General features: G+C 36.6%; 3 protein-coding genes across 4 annotated transcripts; all 3 read left to right on the top strand.

Annotated features, from left to right (window-relative positions):
- Positions 1-3,632: 3,632 nt before the first annotated feature.
- Positions 3,633-7,736, top strand: LOC114722976 (uncharacterized). Its single transcript, XM_028909108.1, has 5 exons — positions 3,633-3,966; positions 4,305-5,231; positions 5,846-6,046; positions 6,431-6,626; positions 7,301-7,736. Exons 1-5 carry the CDS (start codon positions 3,862-3,864, stop codon positions 7,483-7,485), a joined length of 1,614 nt encoding a protein of 537 aa, XP_028764941.1. The 5' UTR covers positions 3,633-3,861; the 3' UTR covers positions 7,486-7,736.
- Positions 7,737-10,388: 2,652 nt separating this feature from the next.
- LOC114722849 (transmembrane protein 230) lies at positions 10,389-13,284 on the top strand. Of its 2 annotated transcripts, none has more exons than XM_028908967.1 (3): positions 10,389-10,574; positions 10,909-11,254; positions 12,830-13,284. In XM_028908967.1, the coding sequence occupies exons 2-3, from the start codon at positions 10,978-10,980 to the stop codon at positions 12,907-12,909; spliced, it is 357 nt and encodes a 118-aa protein (XP_028764800.1). In that variant the 5' UTR covers positions 10,389-10,574; positions 10,909-10,977; the 3' UTR covers positions 12,910-13,284. The 2 variants fall into 2 exon arrangements, with proteins under 2 accessions (XP_028764800.1, XP_028764801.1); XM_028908968.1 differs by lacking the exon at positions 10,389-10,574 and adding an exon at positions 10,654-10,796.
- Positions 13,285-14,373: 1,089 nt separating this feature from the next.
- Positions 14,374-16,608, top strand: LOC114722798 (heat stress transcription factor A-4a). Its single transcript, XM_028908898.1, has 2 exons — positions 14,374-15,332; positions 15,447-16,608. The coding sequence occupies exons 1-2, from the start codon at positions 15,117-15,119 to the stop codon at positions 16,437-16,439; spliced, it is 1,209 nt and encodes a 402-aa protein (XP_028764731.1). The 5' UTR covers positions 14,374-15,116; the 3' UTR covers positions 16,440-16,608.
- Positions 16,609-22,245: the final 5,637 nt, after the last annotated feature.

Here is a 22,245-nt window from a genome sequence, read left to right as displayed (position 1 = left end):
CAACGTAAATGAATTTAATCTCCGCCTTTTCTCGAATAGTTGTTTAAGAACCAACGCCCGAACCGATTGGTATTTGGTATTATAGCTAGAAAACTTAGAGCATCGTAACGCCATTGTTCTTCAGTATGGTATTTTCTTCTTAGGATCATCGAACGTAGCTTTAACAACAATCACATTGTAATGTCCGTTTCCCAAATTTGTAGTACGCGCTTGTGACAAAAATGTGCTGTCTACAGGCATAACTAGTTCATTTTCAAATCTTATGTGCTGTTTTTGCGCCATCAACCTCAGATTTTACAATATTACGCTAACAAGTGATTTTTTGGCAGGATTAATTAATTAAATGATATATTTATATAATTTTTAAAAATATGTATGATCTCAAAAAGAATGGTGAAAAAGATCTGCACAAATCACAATATGATGTGCAATCAGCCACGTTTTGTCTTGAACCGTATATAGTAAGTCATAGTGTTTTCATTAATATTAAATAATATAATTTATTGTAGATTTTAAATATTAAAAAAAGGCAAATACACTCTAGAGACCACTTGCCCTTCAAAATTCTGCATACCATTCTGACGCACCCGAGCACTGATTCCTCTCAAATCTCAGGATAAAATTTTACCTACCTCGTTATCTAGGAAGAAATCTCATGGATGCAAAACTGCAAAAGGGTTGCTATTACATGTTATTTTCAGAACCACCCCATTGCAGCACAGATCAGCAAACCTTTCATGAATTCAAAGTAGTAAATATCTAAGCATCCGCAAAATATACAGACAATTTTGAATCTACAGATGATGAAGGATGTGATCAGTTTATCAGAAGTTTTAATTAAGTTCTCCCATTACAAGGTTACAGAATTCCGGCTACACATAAATGGATCAAAGTTGAGCTTCTGTTGATCATCATGTTTGGGATGCAAACACCCATGTAGAGCCATTGCAAAACAGAGTAACATACCAAAAGGAAATTGCAGATCGCTACCCATTTCCAAAAATGGTTAGGGTCCATAGCTCTGAATCTCACCAAGAAAAATCTCAAGCTTCTGGATTCCCAATTTGCCTCTGAGATTCTAATTACAAAAGCCATGTTTCAAATTGAATTTCATTCAAAGATTTCAATCAGCACAAAACAAAATCAAGTACACCACTGATGTCTCCTCTATCGCTGGACATATTCAGTCAGAGAAACCCAAAACCAAAAAAGGAAAACAGCGTATAGAGCCCCGGCCAAAATTTCAAACCGAAAGGAATCTTAACACTCACTCGCAGAAAGGGGGCGTCACAGATCTTAGCCCTAAAAGATCCAAAGTGAACAGATCCTCACCGGATCAACCGCAAGAGAAAACCTGCGGAGGCAATCTCCAAGCCTCGGTTCTACTGAAGCACATGTCGTCTAGGACCTCACTGCGACACCAACTACACTTGTTCTGCAAGCACTGGGATTGCACCACCAGGTCGCCGCAGCTGAGGGGTTTGGCAGCTCTCGATCCAAATAGGCGGCGCGTTGAGTTATTCTCCGGCATTCCACGGCCGTATCGGGAGAACCCATGAGAGGGTTGGTAGAGAGAACCGAGAATAAGGAAGACGATGGGAAGCAAAATCGATGTCTTGGAGATGGGATGAGAGAACGCCATGGATTCAATGGAAGGGTCAAGATTTGAACTTGAACTTCCAGCTTCGCCGAACATAAAATAGAGCTGATGACCTCGCCTCGGAAAGCGCGAAGACAAGCCTGTTTCGACAGTGTACGGTCAGAACACCCATCATTCTCCCGTGAATGGAAAGCGGAATGCTATTTCTCTTGGATAAAACGGCACCGTTTGGATTTATTTGGCTTTTTGCGGACCGCCAAAGTAGACTGTGTTTTTTTGTTTAATTTATTTTAAATCATTTATGAATTTATATGATAGGATATAAAAGTGATTTTTAAGTCATCTCGAATAATTTAGTGCAAGTCTTTGACAAACAAAGAAGAATAATTTAGTACAAGTCATTCTTAACCCCGTCATTGAAAATTAATAAGAGATAATTAAATCACTATTTAATTATTCTATGATTTACCTATGTTAAATGTATCATTTTTAGCTTTCATCGGCACCCTCTCAACCTACCTGTAAAAAATTATGAAAGAGTAAAATTAGAAAAAAAGTAGTTAATAATTCATCTTTTTATATGTAAAGTGACTTACAAAATCAATTATCGATTATCAAGTTTTATTAAAAATGGGTTATATAATTAGAAAAAGGCTGAGAAGAATTAAATTAGCGTTTAAGAAAGGGAAACAGGTTAGAACAGATGCGGAAATATTTTGACGAAAGTACTTTTCTTAAGGCCAAAGTGAAAGTAGCTACTTATTTTTTTTTTTCTCATTTTAAATTACATTAGCTTTATTCTCCATATAAGTCATCTTTAATCATCTCACTAAAATTAATGAAGGTGATTAAATTATTAATTTTATTATCAATACATTATTTTTAATTTACCATTATTTAGCATCATAAATTAAGAAATAATTTTTTCTTCATAATTAAATGTATTTCTAAAAATAGTGAGAATAGGGGCAATTTTAACCAAAGAAATTAAAGTCTCTGTTTAAGTCCATACTCATGAAGAAACGGAAAAAATTTTATTTAATTTTACAGACTAAAATTTGTAGCACTTAACAAAAATTTAGTTTGATGTCATTAGAATTTTCGTCATAGATTTTCAATTTTGTTCTGCAACCAACTTTGATCGATCACGAAAAATTTCGTTTAGTTTGAGTAACCAAAAAAAAAAAAAAACGTTTGGTTTAATTGTGGCGCCAGAAGAGCAATCGAGTGGATCCAGACAATAATTAAAAATAAGTCGATTGTAAATTATTTTGTTACTTTTTCTACGTGCGGTAAATTACTACCCTTGTTTTTAATATAAAATTTTGTTTAATTTTTATTTTAGTTCTAAATATAAAACTCCAATTTACTTTGTCTTTTATATTTATATATTTTTTTGAAGGTAATTATTTTATCAATGATTCTAGCTAATACATTTAATTAATAAGGATATTTTAGAAAAAATACTATCTATTTATTATAAATAATTAACTTAACTTCTATTCTTAATCTCTTCAAATTAGTCAACAAGTTTTTATAATTAGGAGTAAAGGTAGTATTTTTGTTAAACTGTTCATTTTTTAATCCCTTTTATCTAATAAAAACAAATAATGCTCATTATCATGCATACTTTCGAATTTTGGCCCAGAGAAAAGGTTAAGGTTAATCATATGAAAAATAATGAAAAATATTAAATATTGGTTAATGATAATAAATATTACTCCTCCTGTCCTTATTATAAAACCCCATTTGACTTTTTATTTGGTCCTAATTATAAGACCCCAATCCATTTTGTCTCTTATATTTATGTATTTTTTTAAGATAATCCTTCTAATAATAATAGTTTTAGCTAATATACTTAATTAGCAAGGATATTTTAGGAATGACAACACTTATTTATTATAAATAACCAACTTAACTTACTTTCTTAATCTCCTCAAATAAGTCAATTGGGTCTTATAATTAGGACCGGAGTATATAAGAATTGGGAACGAGGCCAACGTAATTACGAGTCCAGAGCCTGTACGCAAGGAAGGCGTAAACCCTCGAGGACCAAGAGAGCTGCAATACGCCATCGAAACTCCAACTCGAATTCTATATCGCACCCTTTTCGTGTTTATTGTGAAAATTTCGATCGTTTGCGCTCAACTGATTTTGTTTTCTCAGCTGAATAGATGTCTGCAAATTCATAATTGTCGATTGACTGATCACATATGGAGATGTCATTTGCCCTATCTGGTGCTTCATAGATTTTATGAACGATGGACGGCAATTGGAAACCTAAGAATCAAGTTGAAGGCGTAGAAGACTTGTCCACGAGGGTTTCTGATTTCTCATTTGGCGACCGGACGCTCAGTTCTCCTCCTGTATGTTTCCTTCCCGTGCCCATCCCCTTCATGTCTCTGTTACTATGGGGTGGACTGAAAATTTCTTTGATTTCTTGTCTTTTGCGTCGCTTCTGGGTTTATGCTTTTGTGCTTATGGAATTTAACTGTGAATTTCTGATGTCTTTTGCAATATCTTTATTTAGGATGAGGATGTCGCATTAAAATACGAAACTGAAAGAGAACAGTATAGATAAATTAATTAAAATCACTTAAATGGAATACCATACCATTGGGTAATTAATGGTGCGTTGTCTTTTAAGACTGAATGTTTGTAGTTTTCTATTATTTATAAGGTATTCTCTTGATACTATTCACAGGGCGATGAGATGATTGGTAATCTGCGAGACCATGTTATCAAGGATAACCATGGTTCTTTTCCTACTGCTGACTTTGAAAAGGATAGTATAAATACTTCCTCGGTGTATCCTGTATTGCCCGAAGAGACATTGGAAAGAAATAAAGAAAATGTAGAAACATCAGGCAACCTTCTGAGGAGAGGAAAATATTTCTATTATGATTCTCCGCTTTATGAAGATACTGGAGTTTGGATACCGGTTTCAGTTCCGCCTATGTTGGAAGGTGAACACGAGGAGCGGGCTAGATGTTTTCACTCAAATGGTGGCTATTTTCCAGAGGGTGACTTGGGATGGAATCAATACCTTGGAGAAGAAAAGGAATTGACTATGTGGGATGTGATAGTAGAAATGCTACTCGCGGCCCGGGGAAAAGTGACTTCTTTGGCTTCAGGAGATATTCATAAATGTAATTTGTCGTGGATATCAAACCTTGTACTTGAACAAGCTTGGAGAGAGATGGCTCAAACTCTCACAGAGGTCAACTTTAGTAATGTAAAGGAATTGCTTGAAACCGAGCCTCCAAAATGGTTGCCTGATAGCTCTTCTACTTCTTGTATGCTTTGTGGTGTGCGGTTTCATCCTATCATGTGCTCACGGCATCATTGTCGGTTTTGTGGAGGAATATTTTGTGGTGAATGCTCCAAAGGACGAAGCTTGTTACCTGTCAAGTTTCGAGTATCTGATCCCCAACGAGTCTGTGATGTATGTTGTGTACGGCTTGAGTCCGTACAGCCATATTTAATGAACCAGGTTAGTAATGCAGCTCAAGTGCCAACTCAGGACCTGACGGACCTCAGCACTTTGAGATCATGGCTGAATTTTCCTTGGGGACAGTCCATGGAATATGAAATTTATAAAGCGACTAACACTATAAAGGCTTATAATCAGGTAACGTCCAGATTTGAGCGCTTTTCAAGTCTAAAGTTCCTTTAGAAACCCTTTCCTACTAATTATGGGGCTGTTTTTCTTATGGACGTTCTTTGTTGGCGATAATATGACCTATGATTCTTAGTTTCTTTCATGTATGTTGCTGTAAAGATCAAACTGAGCAAATAAGTTTGACTTAAATGACCTGCCCAAGGTTGATACTTTTGCCAAAGAACTAAATAAGATGTTTGAGAAACTGATATGTGATTTTTTGATCCTTAAACTAAAGTTTGAACATGGTTTTTTTTTTTTTAATTCAAATTATCTGTTGTAAATTTGATGCCAATCTTTATCTTTTTATTGCTCAGTTTATAATTTCTTATTTTAGCCATAGTGATTATTTTAGGATCTGTGGAATCATGGTGTGACATATATTAAAAGTCATTTTAGCGTAGGGATACAATTATCTAAGCCAATAATGAATCATTTGTAATTTAAAAATGAAGTTTTTGGTGGTTCCATTGATGTCAATAGGTCTGTGTCCAAAAATAGATTTCAATATGTCAACAGGGTGAAAGTCTACACAAGCTATGTTGAGTGAACTGAGATGTGTTTAATGAAATTCATTTTTGCAGGTTGGTTCATTAAAGCCTGAAAAGTCAATCCCTGATGTCATTCTGAGGCAAGCAAAAGGCCTTGCAATTATCACTGTGGCGAAAGTAGGAGTTGTGGTAACCTACAATGTTGGTACAGGACTTGTTGTTGCACGTAGGGAAGATGGTTCATGGTCTCCGCCATCTGCCATTTCCACACTTGGTGTTGGATGGGGAGCTCAAGTGAGATAATTAAATCTTTAATAATGTTCAGTATTTGAGCTAGCAGCCTTAATCACAAAAATACGATCACCTGAAAATTCAAGAATCAGTAACTTGTGGAAATGAGACGTTGTTCAAATAAAACTTCAACAGACTTCATTTTGTTTTGGTTTTCTTGCAAGATGGTTTTCAGCGGAAAAAATGAATAGCATCTTTTGGAATATTAAGCAATAGACAAAACTCTAGCCTCTTTTTCTGGTCACAATTTTCAAACCTTGACCTTGCCAAAGCATTGATTCTGACTTCCCATTCTACATGTAGGCTGCAAGTCTTGTAGTAATGCCCGTTTGTTAATTTCTTTATGTCTTCTGGGTTGTTGAAACTTACTTTCTGCCCCCATTATAGGCCGGAGGAGAGGTAACGGACTTCATAATTGTTCTGAGAACAAATGACGCTATCAAGACGTTTTGTGGTAATGTGCATATTTCACTCGGAGCCGGAGCAAGTGCTGCAGTTGGAACTGTTGGAAGGGCAGTTGAAGCTGATATTCGTGCGGGGGATGGTGGTCAGGCTGCTTGTTACACGTACAGCTGCAGTAAAGGTATGTATTTTTTGTGATTTTATCATGAGTTACTTTGCATCTTTGTCTAGCAATGAAAAATCCAATTTATGTGCGAGTATGACTAGTGAATGACTGATTTTTTTTTCTCCTGAGCTACCAAGGGATGCGTATTTGAACCGGATGAGGGTAAATCATATACAATTTGAGTTCATACATATATTTGTAATGAAAGATGAGATCATTGTCTCCCCCCCCCCCCCCCCCCCAAAAAAAAAAAAGAAAAGGAACAAAAGAAACCTGAGCTTTGACTTCTATCTGCCTATCTTTTGTTTCATTCTCATGAGAATGAATGAAGGTTTTCTTGAGGGTTAGAGAGAGAGAGAGAGAGAGAGTGTGTGTGTGTGTGTGTTTTCTTTTCCCTGCTAGATCATACTTATATCTGCTTTCCATCTCGTGAAATCTTTGTCTGCAAACGTGATGATACTCACTTCATATCAGGATTGGACCTTATTTGCCAATCTGTCTGAATTGAAACAGTCTTGAACAAAACTCAATAGAACATAAGGCTGACACTAGTTAGTTATGTACATCGAACTGTTAACAATACCGAGGAAGATGTTAAACTGTGAAAGTGTTGACCTGTTTCTTTATTTCTTTTTGTGGGATGACGTTGTAGTTGGATTAACCACTAGTATATTGGATATTAATTTCAGGTGCATTTGTTGGATGTTCACTGGAAGGTAGTATTGTGACCACACGATGGCGAGAAAATTCCCGTTTCTATGGCAGCCAGTCTTTGACAGCAACGGACTTGCTTCTTGGCTCCTTACCAAGGCCACCGGCTGCCGCCATTCTTTACCGTGCTCTTGAAGGTATCTATTGGAAGCTTGGTGGTTGATTCAATCATTCAACAGCGCATTGCAAGCCTTGAAAAACGTACAGTTGCATTTAAAACTCAAACTGTAAAGTTAATTCTTACATGCTATTCTTTGTCATTGTAAATCTGCCGAATCTGTGGATTCGGGGATATACCCGATTCATCGGAAATATTTGGGGTCTGTTTATGTACATAATAAATTTAACCGCGTACTATGGGTTGCTTCCTCGTACACTGTAATATAACGTACATGACATATCTGCTGCTGCTTACAACGGGGTGTGTTGTGTTTGTGTTTTTATGCGTTTTCGATGAGCCGAAGCAAATTCTATTTTCTGCTAAATATATTAATGATAGCACCGTAGTAAGTTTATTTTTTTTTAAAAAAAAAAGGATGCAAGGTTGTATGTAGAAGAATATTTACACACAAAGCTTAGGAGAAAATCAAACCTTTTCTTTGGAAGGCCGCTTGGAATCATCTTCAAATCAAATACGCCTTACATGCAAAACGGGCATCCGTTAAGAGGACTTGTCCTTCTCGTTGCATTTCCATAGGCTGTTCCTTCCGTATCCTTCATGGTTGCGCATTTGCAGATGGAAGCCAGTAATAGTTACGCTGATTGGCTCGCTTACCAGCCTTCATAAGAAAATGCAACCATTATAATCTTACATGATTTGGGTGTAGTGTGTAAAGATCTTCTAAGATCTTTATATAACTTCTTACTCCGTTCCTTATTATAAGAGACAAATAACCAAATTACGTTGATCAAAAAAGCAGTTAAAATTAGTTAAGAACAATCAATGTGTAAAAAGTATAATTTTTCCCCAAAATACCCTCATTAATAAGGAGAGAGAGTATGAGAGAGAACAATTAAATTATTAAAAGAAAGAGAAGTGGGAGGGAGAGAGAGTGTAAATTGGAGATAAAATAAATATGGGTAAATAGAAACCAACACAAAAAAGTAGAGACAACTTTTAAGTGTCTCTTATATAGGAACATGCCATGAGCATCAAATGTCTCTATATAAGGAACGGAGGGAGTATTTTGCATGATTTTTCTGTGACCTTGTATTTAATAAAAAAATGGAAAGAATCAAAACCACAATGTCACAAAGTAGGAAGCAAAGAATGCCAAGTTAACTTGGTTAACAGCATCAAACAATGCTGGCTTGCACGAGCGTACATCCTTTAAATAAATGAACTTGGTGTAAAAGGGTTTGTTTACAATTTATTTTCAATATTCCTGATTAATTTTTTCACAATGATCCTTTTGATCTTTGCAAGAGTTTTTATATGAATAAATACTACTCCTCTGGTCTTATTTATAAGTTACTTCTAATATGTTTCACACAGATTAAAGAAAACATTAAGCTTCATTAATTCTCATTGAAAATTTAACAACTTTCCAACTTTATCCCTATTTAATATACATTATACCCCATATAAACAAAGTCAATATAATAATAAATTAGGGGTAAAATTGTACATTTACACAAAAATTTTCTCTTAGTGTCCTATAAATTAGAACCAAAAAAGATTTTCTCTCTCTACTTTATAAATAGGACCAAAAGAGTACCACTAGGGGCCTATTTGGCCTATTTGGGTGCTCCCAAAATCATGATTTGGGAAGTAAAACCATGTTTTGGATGGGATGTCACCTAAACAGCATCATTTTTAGAAAAATAATCTGAAACTATGGTTTGGGCTAAAACCATAGTTTTGGTGCCCAAAACCATGATTTCGGGAGAAGTGAATCTATTCTGTTTTTGGCTCAAATTAGAGAGTATGATTGTGTCTATCAGAGTAGATCTCAACAATAATATGTTTTAACATCCCTCAATTATCTTTTTTATAAACATATTTAATCTTATATCTTATAAATATATACACATATTAATTATTTATTAATTATATTATCTTATGTATTATTAATTATTTTGGTAAAAAATATTATTAATAATTTTATTCCTTCAAATTAAAATATATTATAAAATCTATCTTTTATGTAATTATCATATTAATTTATGCCTTTTTTAGTAATTTGTATATATAAAAAGTGTTTCTGATAACAATTATCCAAACACTTTCACTTCTCAGAATTATTTTTTTACAAAATCTATTATTCACAAAATCTGTTCTCCCCAAAATCTATTCTCCAGAAGCTATTCTCTAAACCATCGTTTGGTTTTATCCAAACACTTCCTAGATAATAAATTCCTAATTAATGAGGTGTTTGGATAGAAACCAAACCATGGTTTTAAAAGTGTTTTTACAATTTACGAGGTAAATATATGGATGAATTTGTCTCGTTTTCTGCAAAACGAGATAAATTCATCCATATATTTACCTCGTATATTGTAAAAACACTTTTAAAATTATGATTTGGTTTTCAAACAACTCCGCAAGAGTCACTGTGGACATTGATTCTCTACTGATTGTTGGTCGGACTGGCTAGCCAACTTCGCAATTACTTATATCTTAATTTTCTGCTTCTGTTAGCTTGTTTTTCTTTTGATCTCTGATCCTCTTTGTCACCAGGAAAAGAAAATATGATAAATAAAAATTACACAATTAATAATAGTTGCTATGATTTCAGCAAGAGGATCCTCCTTCACAAAGGTCCAAACTTTTGCTCTTCCTTCTTCACACAGAACCCTGTAAGAACCAAGAAATCTCAAGCTTTGGGAGACCATTCCCTCACACACAGAGAGACTCACAGAGAGAGAGAGAGAGATATATATATATATATATATATTAATATAAGGGGATGTGAAAGGAGAACGAACTATGAAGAGGAAGATAATCAGAGCATCCGTCGCGTTGACATTTGAGAAGCGGTGAGTTGGAAGGCCACGAGTATTTGAAAGTGGATGGTCACGATTAACGCTAGAAATTAACGGTCCAGATTACTTGATGAAGCTTACCGTTTCAATGGAGATAGAGAGGCGCCGCGGAGGAAAGTGCTCTACGAGAGAAACCGAACGCTCGTTGAATGTTCCTTACTTCCTTAGCTCTACGAAAGAAGGGCTATTAGCCACCGTCGCTGTAATTTTTAAACGTGGTTACGAGTTGCAATTGCAGTGGATCAGCTATTCCGTGTTTTAATTAAGGTATGGCTCCTCTCGCTCTCTTTATTATTATTTTTATCTGTTCTGTATTTGGTGTTTTTTTATGCGGTGGCCTCTCGCTAATGATTCTGAACCTCGATTGATGGTTGGAACATGATGGGACTTTGGATTTGTTGTGATCTAATCCTTCTGGTTAGAGTGATGGATACTTTTCCATCCCTCTATTGGGAGGACCGCAAATCTTTGGGGACCTGCTCATAAATTGTTAATCTTTTCTTTCCCTTCTGCTCTTTGGAGTCAAAATTTCGGATTTGGTTCTTTCTTCTTGCTTATCGGATATAAATCTAACGTAGACCTTTTCTCAATTTGGTTCAAGGGTGTCAGGGAGGCCTCTCAAGTTTCTGTTTCTTCGAATCGAAGTGCTCAGGTCTCAAGACCATTGGATATGGTAACTAGACGCAATGTTCGTTACTCTCCTCTCGCCACGGATGAGGATAACTTTATTGAGACTAGCTTGGATAGACCGTTTGATCCTCGTTTTGATTTTAGCCCAAAAGCATTGGATAAAGTTCCCTGGAAATCCATTGCTCTTGCACTCTTCTTGTTGTTCCTTGGGACAACGCTTTTGGTTATTTCTTTCTTTGTCTTCACCGGTCACATGGGTGGAGAGCGGTCTCAAGCTTATGGCCTTTTAGTCCTAGGGATTCTCAGCTTTCTTCCAGGTATGTTGGATTTGAAGGATTTTTTGTGCCCAAGATAAACTCTTTCTGATTTCATACCAGACCATAGAAGTTACTGGTTTTTGTAAACTGAAACAACACATATCCTTGTGGACGTTCTTATTCATATTTATGCAACAAGTACCAAAAATGTAATTAGACTCGTGCTTCTTTTTCGTTATTGTGGAAAGCTCAAACAAGCAAACCGCATAATTTTTGTCACTGTTGCAACTTCAAATGAATTCAGTGAAAATGTACTTGGCGATTAGTGGAGAACCTATTGAAGTATCTAGTGATTCTCGAAATGAAATTAAAGGGGACTGGGAACTGGGAAAGAACCAAAGCGCATTTGTTAACGTGCATGTGTGGTTGATAATGGCCCTGCTTGATCATTAGATCCTCCCAGATAGATCAGGTAGACACTATAAAATTTCTTTGCCCAACTAGGGAATAGAAGGTTCTCCAACTTGAAGGCTTAAGCCTCAAAGGCTTGAAACTGAAAACATAGGTCACTGTGCAGTTGGAGGAAGAATAATGAGAGGAGCTTGCTAAATGGATAGAATTCAAGATAACTGTTAAAAAATTTTATAGTGAATTGAGCCCTGCAGCATTTGTATTGCCTTGACTTGAGCTTCGTAGAACATCAGTTCAGATGTATGGCTCGCTTGTTCTGTATAGAATCATCAGATATGATATATTAGTATCCCAACCGGTACCCCTACATTACTCTTCCTTTCTCATGATGGTTTCTTTTTACATGAAGAGAAATTTCTCTAGTCATTATTGCTTAGATTCAGGGGGTCTTTGTGCAGAAACCAAACCATTATTTTAAAAGTAATTTTATAATATAAAAAGTAAGCGTGTGAGAAGAGTTTTGTCTCTACTTGTGTAAAAGTGCGTTTAGAAAGTGCTTTTGGGGCAATCCAAACCCACCCTCATACCCTAATTACTCCTCCGTTACAGTTAGATTATGGAATTTGTGGGTTTTTTTCCCCTCTTCCCCCCCTGGGGGGGGGGGGAATAGCCGAATAGGGTGTGGTTTTCATTGCTACAGTGCCTCGTGGTTTAGTCTGGCATGTGTATATGGAATGATTTTTCACGTTGGTGACATGTTTTTTTCGCATTTTACATAAGTATTTTCTTCTGCTTTAATGCTCTCTTCCTCAACCGTAATTGGGTCCCATCTCCAACAATAATCTGGCTTTTGCTCGCCTGGCATGATTAATTGTACCATTAGAAAAACATTCATGCTTGCTTTGTCTCTGGAATTTTGCACGGGTTGACTTTTATAAATGAATGCTAAAAACCTTTTCAAAGTTGGCTTGCGAAGGCCATTTCAGTTGCTTGGTAGGTCGGCATCATATTTTTTTCAGTCGTGCATTCCTATGGGAACTGAAGGATTGCATTGCATATTATGGTAGTCTTTTTTAATGTCCCGTGTTCTCTAGTCCATAAATCAATTGCGATATTGCAGAATATATGGTTGCTTCTGCCATGCGACTATGTAGCTATCTGTTTTATCCGTCTCAATCTCTCTGTGGCTGAACTCTTAACATGCATGTGTCTTTTGGGATGCAGGCTTTTACGAGACTCGAACCGCATATTATGCATGGAGGGGTGCCAAAGGATACAGTTTTTCTGCCATCCCTGCTTATTAGGGCTGTACAATACAACTCTCTTTCTTTTGATGCCTGTTTGCTAGTCTTGTCTTAAATTATGGATGGAAAAACACCTTATAGAAATGCAGTCTTCTTTCTCATGTGGTTCAGTAATGCAGCATCCAGCTGTAAAATCCTATGCATAGCTTTCCAATTCCACTGGATTGGTCATAATTCCGCTTATCAAAATAAAACTGGGGGCATGAGGAATCCGCAGAAATGTAAAATTCATATAACTGCTTTCTTAGACCGAAGGTGGTTTTTAACTGCTTCCCTCTGTATTACGCGAGAAAAGTCTTAAACCATATCGGGATGTTGATCTGTTTAATATGTTGACCAAGAAAAAATGTGTTTAATATGGGATTAACTTTTCCTCGCGACCAGTGCAGGAGCCGTGTCCATTGAATTCAGCAGCAGCCAGCCACCACAGCTCAAACGTCATTTCCGCTCAAATGCAGACAAAATAATAATCATCATGACAAATTAATAATTTAGTATAAGATCATGATGATTCCAGGGAAGAAGGATTAGATTTTTTATTGTATGTCTTGTTCTCTCCAGATTGGCAGATAATATCACTTATTCAAGCTGGGTGTCACTAATTCCTGTTGAAATTTTTTAACACGCTTCTTTTCAGATAATATTATCTTCTTGGTTATCTTTTAGGGGCACTATTTTTCCATTCATGATGCAAAAATATCTTATTTTCTAAGAATAAAACAAAACTGTAGATTCTCCAAAAAATAACTGATGATTGGAAAAATAGTTCCAAACCAATTATTGTTTATAATGATCAATATTATTCTCTTTCAATGTCATCTTTCTGGGCCCAAAAGGAATCTCTTGACGAAAATATTGTACTTCATGAAAAATTCAAAGGCGACAAACGGTAGTGCGATGCTTCATGAACAAGACGCCAGAGCCAGAGCATATTGGGAGAATTCGCCACAAGCTAAAAACCAAAAATAAAAAGATGTTAAAAGCTTGAATTCCAAAAAAAAAAAAAAGAACACAATTTTTAGTTGCAATTGAAATTTTTTTAAATACTCATCTTTTATATTTTCGGCACCCATTTTTCACATTTTCAATATTCATATTTAATATATTTAATAATTGTTTTTTTTCAATTTTTTTCGGTTACCAATCTTAAATGTTTTTTATCTTTTTAATATTTCTCTTATATGGCAAGAATTTCTGAGTCGTTGCTTCACATAAACAGGTGATTATCAGTTCAAATGCAAACCCAAACCGCCCCTTTTTTTCCTATGAAACTGCCCTTTTTATGCACTTCAATTTTGAAAAAACAAAATAGTTCACCCATTGCTACAGTCATAATGTTTGACTCTGACATGTCCAGGTTCAAGGAGTCAAAAGGCACTAGAATTTTGTTGCCTTTTTTTTATTCTGTTATTACTTGCAAGCTAACCCAGAGAATTCCGGACGCGCTTCATCCATAGGGGATCCCAAAATTCAGAAGCGAAACAAAAGAACCTCCTTTTCGCTGCGGCTTCCAATCTCCGTGACTCCGTCTTTTCCGAGGTGCTAACCTGGAGCAGCGCATATTCTTAATTTTATATTTATTTTCAGTTGGATTTTATCCTTCAATTATTGTTCCTTTGGCCGCAAGCTTGTTTCTATTTCAAACAAGAAAATCAACTTCCTTTTCGAAGAATCAACCCTTGGTGCTGTTGGAAACTTGCTCAGAATTGATTGAGCTGCATGCAAGAAGTATGGAAAGAAAGTGAACTTATTTAAGTATGTATAGGTGGCACGAGTGCAGACGCCTTTTCTGGCGGGTTACGCTTTCGGCGGAAATAGAGACTGTGTGAAAAAGACTCGCTTTGAGGCGTGATTCTTTGTTCAGCTTGAGGTAACTTTTGATTAGTAAGAGGGACTTGTTAGATTAAATTGCAAAATTCAGGAAGGAATATGTGAGAATAATCTCTTATGGGAGCGAGTGCATAGAGTTTCGCAGTTATTCATCATTTATAATTGAGCAGAAGTTGAACTTTGTAAAATCCAGTTTGGCTTATGCTCTCAAGGGTGCAAAATTACTTATAGCTTCCATTGTATTTCTGGGATGGTCCCGTTTGTAAGAAGGGATTGAGCATTCTCTTTTTTGGAAAATTTGGAAACTTGAATTGATCGTAATCCGACTTTCGGATTTTTGAGCCTGCGAGCCTGAGGTGGGATTTTAATTACTAGTGATGGATGAAGCTCAGGGCAGTTCGAGCACCCTGCCTCCTTTCCTGACCAAGACTTATGAGATGGTGGACGATCCTTCCACAGATTCGATTGTTTCGTGGAGTGCCACTAACAAAAGTTTCATAGTATGGAATCCGCCAGAATTTGCAAGTGAGTTGCTACCAAGATTCTTTAAGCACAATAACTTCTCTAGTTTCATCAGACAGCTGAACACATATGTAAGCAAATTTAATCTTGATATTGGTGATGCCAGTATGTGTTTTGCTTTTATTTTGCCCTTCTGCTTTCGTTGCTTAAACTAAGTAATGAACCGATTATCTCTATTTGAACAGGGTTTTAGAAAAGTTGATCCAGAACAATGGGAATTTGCAAATGATGATTTCATAAGAGGTCAACAGCATCTTTTGAAGAATATACACAGACGAAAGCCAGTTCATAGCCATTCTTTACAGAATATCCAAGGACAAGGAGCTTCTCCATTGACAGAACCAGAAAGACAGAGTTTAAGAGGCAAAATAGAGAGGCTGAAACATGAAAACGAACAACTTTGTCTAGAGTTAGAGAGACATGAACAGGAGTGGCGAGTAAATGAAATTAAAATAGGATGCTCAAAGGAGAGATTGGAAAAGTTGGAAAGGAAAAAACAAAAGATGGTCTCTTCTGTTTCTCAAGCGTTGCAGAAACCTGAAATTGCCTCAAATCTCTTGCAATTGTCAGAAACCCTATATAGAAAACGAAGGTTGCCAAAAAGTGGTCACTTTTGTGATGAAGGTGTAATTGAAGATGCTATAGAGTCTTCCTCAGTGATACCTAGAGATAATGCAGATATAGCTTCTGTTTTGTCATCAAATGTGGAGCGACTGGAACAGCTGGAATCATTGCTGTTATTTTGGGAGAACATTGCTCATGATTTTGGGGATTCCTTTGTTCATAGCCACTCAAATATGGATCTTGATGAATCTACAAGTTGTGTTGATAGTCCTGCTCTCTCTTGTATGCAACTTGATAACGAACTTCACCCTATATCATCTGGAATTGACATGAACTGTGAACCAGCTGGAGCTACTGTTTCTGATCCTAGTTCATCAAAAGAAAAACCTGTGGGAACAACCACTGTAGCTGCTGGCGTCAATGATGTATTCTGGGAACAGTTCTTGACGGAGAATCCTGGTTCTTCAGAAAGACAGGAAGTACAGTCAGAGCGAAAGGATCCTGATAGCAGAAAGAATGAAGGAAAACCTAGTGACAGAAGTAAACTTTGGTGGAACAATGTAAATAGACTTTCAGAACAGATGGGGCATCTTAGCCAAACAGAAAAAACTTAACAGTGGATCTTTATTCCATCCAGCATGTGATGCCCTGCATATCACTTGTAATAATTTAGGTATAAACTGTTTTCTCAGCAATAATTTCTAACTCCCCATCTTAAGTTGGATGTTGTGTCCTCCAATGTTTGAGTGATTTATAGTATGAGTAGTCTATTTTTTGTTCTAATTTGCCTAAGCCTGTGCTGAACTGGGATATTGGTATGTGCATTTGCATTTTGAATTTTCTCTATGGTGTCCTTGTGTTGCATAACCATATGGTGAATACGTCTAGCAGATAACCTTCAGTGCCACCCCCAGGTGATAATGATACTTTGTAGTTGTCAAGGGTCATCGATGGAATTTCCTCGTTTGATATAGAACGACAGATGACCCATCTAGGGAAGGGACCTGATATTGTATTTTGAGTCGTGACAAGGCCTGTATGGAGCTATGGCTGGATTTTCCTATAAATGTTAGTAGGAGGAAATGTGTAAATAACCTTTTTTTGGGCTTAATTGAACGTGGTATATGAGTGAATTTTGAAAAGACTTTAACGGGTGAGAAAAATAATCTATGATGTATATCTTATTACTTTTGAAGGGGGAAATTTAGTGAACTCCCCTTATTTGGGATTGAGGTTCAGAAGCTGTAGTTTTCGTTAGTTGCTTTTTCTTTTCAACACCATCACTCCTTCAGTATTCAGAGACCATACATGAGCATGCTGGTTTGCGGAAAGAGTGAGAAAGACTGTTGAATTCATGTTTCTGAGACTGTGTCTCAATTGGATAACAAGGGATCGCTGGTTATGGGATTTTTCATTTAGAAGATAAAGAAAACACTGCATGCTTTATAGCATTCGAGATGTACAGGGGGGAGTAGAGTGAACATTGGATGCATACAGTGAAATCCAAAATGATGTAGTAATGCTTTGGCCATTTCCTGCATTAGCTTGCAGATGAAGTGAACATAGTGTATTACAGAAGATAAGATATTATTCATGCCGAGATAAATTTATTATAACTGTATTTCTGTTTTGGTTTTATGATTAATTCAAACAAAAAATAAAGGCTCGTGTTTCTTGTTCATCTTCCTCTGCTTGAGTGTTTTTGTTTCTGCCCAATTGTCCATATTTTGGATTTTTTTTTCCATGCTGGAGTTGGATTGAAGTTGATGGTTTCTGGAATTTTCCCAATAAATTATCAATTTGGTCCCAATGTAATTAAAATAAAAGGACCCATCGCAAAATACGGTTTGCATAAGGGGAAGGAGAAACGCACGTTACATTCGAATCTGATTGAGCATTTGCATAAGAAGATTGCCCGTGCGATTGCTTTAGATTCCGTACTTGCTGATGCGGCTTGGTCTTTAATTTGATAATTGGATTACCTTTTTGGATTGAGAAATTAAATTTAGGCCGTGAGAAGTTGGTCTGCTTCCTCAATCATAGCAGTTGCTCAATTTATTAAAAATTTGAGGCTGATGGCAGAATTTTCTTTTTTCTCTGTATCCATTATTTTCTTTTTCTTGCCTCAGAGCGGAAGGGGGTTTGTAATTGAGCCATTGAGGTACCATTCAAGGCATGTGTATTAACATCTGAAATGGTTCATCCTGATTAATTTTATAGACGCATTGCTTAAGTACTACAAAAGCTCTCAGTCTGCTTAAAATGATCATTTATTAAAAGAATTAAAGAAATATATGCGAGGCTGTAAATTATGTATAGATCGATATATTTTTCAGTTAGAAAGGAGGTGTGCTCTTGTGAAGGAGATGGGTAATAACTTATAGTTTTCTGGCAGCACATGTATAAACTCTGCCTCTAGTGTCTTTTATAGAGTCCCTTTCTTATTGTACTGAAACGTAATTATTTAATGATGTGTAGTTTTACGAAAACATCATAGAAGTTGCTTCTACGTTTTACCAACTAAAACATGATTCGTGGAAAACAGTATCAGCTTCTGTCGTTTTATTTTGATTTTTTGACAGTTGGGTCGTTTTGGAGATCTGTTGCTGACTTGCTGTTTTAATTTTAGGATGTCTTTTTTTTTTTTCCTTTTAATTGCATGTTGGTGCAGTAGGCTAAAATGATGAATCAGTTTTAGTAGCGTGGTGTGCTGTGTCGTACAAAGTTGGTGGAGGCACCATTTAGAGCAGAGTAACGACCTCCGTGGTCCTCCTTAGCAGCTTTTTGTGTGTAAAGGAACCCGTAGGGTTGTTTTCTAAGTGAGCAGTTTGAGAACTAAGGAAATAGTTTCTGGCTTTCGCATCAAACCATCGGGTCAACAAGTGCATTTCCACGACTACGGTTCTGTCAAAGACAAACGCAGTCCTGACAATTAACGTCAAAATTTACTTGTGAGCCCTATTTTTCAAAAGTGACACTTTAATATATGTAGTTGTTGGAGAAGATATTTACATTATACTAATTAACTTGTATATCAGTTTCAGTCTGCAAAAACCAGTTAAGATAAAAGTTATTTTTACCAACATTAATTTAAACAAACCCATATTCATCAAACCATCCTAAACAGTAGGCCAAGTGATAAGCAACAAATAAAAGGGTTGACTGTTAATATATCATTTGGGAGGTTATATTCTTAACTATTAAGTCTTTACGTGTACAGCATAAGCTCATAGAACCAAAATTTGAACAATCCCTATGGTATGTGATGAATGATCGCGTTATAATGGAAAATCCAAATTTATGGTTCACCCTCCTCCCGTCGGTGGCCATTCACCCGTCTTTTTGGCTTCCATGATTGGAGGGGAAAAAAATTAATTACATGGCACAGATATAGCACATCATATGGAAAACTAGGATCTACATGTGACTAGCCTTGCTGCGAATGATATTGCTGTAGACATCTCGTTCAGCAAAACTGGTGCAACCTTGTGTTCCCCGAGTGGGGACTCAGCGTGTGCCACTAATTTAGCTACAGCTTAGGGGTACCCATGGGAATCCCTTGGTGAGTTTTAAGACTTTGTACGATGTTTACCAGAGCTATTAGAAACCATCTTCATGATCCTTCTGTTTAAGTTCAGCTATCAACTTGTTCATTTACGTGTAAATATGCAAGCGGCAGCATGTTATTTAATGTATATGGCACTGTTCTCAAGAAGATATAAATAAAAGGTAAGCAAAATTTACTGCTTCTGCTTAGAACAATAATGTCAAGTACCCACCCATGACTTTTAGAACTGGTAAGTTTCACGTTTGATGCAGAATCTAGTTATGGATATCGCGTTATTTATTGGAGGACGCATCAATGTCCTGATTTTCCCCATACAGCCATACTGTAGCAGCATAAGCTAATGAAGCAGTAGCCTGCCAAAAGGATGATGCTGAAGATATGTCGATAATTATTGTCATTTAGTATATAAAAATGATAACTCAATGCTACTTATCTTGAATCCGATGCAAAAGATGTAAAGGAACTCAATTCTTAAGTGAAATAAAAAGCATTACTAGAACACAGCACAAGTTTGTAGAGTAACAATTTACAGTTGTGCTTAAGTTAACTATTAATTAGACGGAAATTGTCATCATAACTAGCCATATAGCTTGTCTAATGAAATACCCAAAATATCTTTGTTCATATCAAACCATACCTCGCGGAATACTTTGATAATGATGTCGTGATAGTCATCAGAATTCAGAGTGAGATAACATGTCAAAAGCTCTTCATATTCTTCCGGCTGATGAATATGCAACTCTGTGATCATCTCAACCATTGAATCTCTGAAGTCCTTCTCTGGATTCAATGAACGCCTCACCACAGCAAAGCTATCCAATAGTTCTGTTTTCTCCATCATTCTCTCCTTTGCCTTCTTCGTCTTCAGTTTCTCTTTCTTCAGGTCCTCCAGGCCTTTATTTTGCAGATTTCACTTTTGGAACCCATCCTTGGAGAATATACTCTCACCTTGGAGCTGTGCTTTGGTTTCCTTGTCTTCATCTCATCCTTTTTCAAATGCTGCCTCTCGCTTCGCAGTTTTTCCTCAGAGGATCGACTCTCAGTCTTAATACTTCCAAGGCTGGGATTCTTATAAGCTAATGGAGGAACTATAGAATGTTTTCTAGGTGTGCAAATTGTCCTAGGTGACTCAGGGTGTATCACATCTTTTTCTGCTGATTTAGCAGATGCAGATTCAGCTTTATCAGTAACTTTCTCTAGTTTCAATATTCTCTCATGCAAAGCTCTCTGTGCTTTCTTCTCAAAAGTCCTCCTTAACTTCTCTAGTTCTTTTTCTCGATCATAATCATCTCTCTCCAGTGAAATCCTAGTATCTTTTGGGAATTTGTTTTCTTCTTCTGTACCTATCTCCTTCTCCTTGAACTCCAAAGTTCCTTCTTTTCTTCCATGTTTCCTGTCATTCCGTCCACCACTACTGCAACTAGAGACTGGAACGACAAGATCATCATCCAGATTGCTCGACTCCGTTTCAAGAATATTCTTACTTCTCTTCCTCTCATGACTCTCTTCAACAAGTGGAAGTCTCCAGAAACCATCATCATCCCCATTAAGAGACATACCACCTCCAACCCCACAAGCATACTGTGATGAACTGACAGAAAGAGAGTCTGGCTTTCCCTTCTGCTTCACTTTTCCATAACCAGGCTCTGTATTAACCCTCATGTGCTTGAACTTGGACAGCCATGAAAGAAGAGAGACATGAGAGATAAACGAAGGTCTGGATGAAGAGGCAGAAGATTTTTTCCGCCCCCACCTCATCATTTGCTGCTGCTGCTGCTACGGACAAGATACAGGAATTCTTGTTTGTTCGTGTTTTTTGGTTGGAACTGTTGCTATTGATTCGGTTAAGTAAGTGATCGGTCGCAGAGAAGATGAAGTGGAATGAAGGACGAGTAATGATGGTAGGAGAGTTGAAGCTTGTAGAACGGTTAGGATGTTTAATGGGGACGTGGGTTTCTTACTGATTTTTGTTGATATATTGCAAAGCAGGTACATGGCCTCTCATTTCCTGTGACCTCTCACCCACTTTTCCTACGTCTTTTTCAGTTTTTACGAGAGAGAGAGAGAGGGACCTCTTTTTTAGGCCCACAAACTCTTAGTTGTGGCTGGAAAGTAGCACCAAACTATTTATCTATCTTTCACATTTTTACAGTCGCAGCTTTACACACAACTGCACTAAATTTCTTTTTTTTCCTGCCATCAAATGCATTTAACATATATATCAGCAGGATTTGGTTACATTTTAGACGGTACAACGGAAGTGAACACAGCAATAAAAATTTATTTATCAGTGTTCATGAAAAAAAAAAGGTTTCATATGAATTAATTGATCGGGTAAGACAAGAATAACCGATTTCTGAGACTAGCGTATAGTCGTGTCGTTTTAATTAAAAGCTTCTTCTGGACTTTGAGATGAAGGATGATTTAGAGCACTAGGATGCCAATCTAGTCTTCTTTTTCAAGTTTTACTACCTCGTATTGGATTCTAGCAAGGGACTGCGATTTTTTTCACCAAAATCATTGTTTCTTTTTGCTTTTTCTCTTTTCCATGTCCAGTCAATTATTTCCGTTACAGTCAAAGCCTCATGCGTCATTGCAGTGCTGTTAGGCTGCTCTCAATTTGGGCCACTCCGTCCTCCAGACCAAGATGACCAAAAATGGATCTTAAACTCCTGACGATTGGGGTATGAGACAGGAAGAAAGACATTGAATGAATGATTTGCAAGATTAAGAAATGTGCTTAAATATAGATATCTACTCTAATGCTTTTTGTTATTCTCTGTCTGATTGATTATTTATTTGGAACTGTGATAGAATCTGCAATTGAAACGTAACGACGTTCCTTTCCATGC

The sequence above is a fragment of the Neltuma alba genome, unplaced genomic scaffold (genome assembly GCF_004799145.2).
Source record: "Neltuma alba isolate B1F8T4 unplaced genomic scaffold, ASM479914v2 tig00012116_pilon, whole genome shotgun sequence".
NCBI lineage: Eukaryota > Viridiplantae > Streptophyta > Magnoliopsida > Fabales > Fabaceae > Neltuma > Neltuma alba.
The sequence above is the reverse complement of the archived record's forward strand: the minus strand, read 5'-3'. Positions and strand labels throughout refer to the sequence as shown.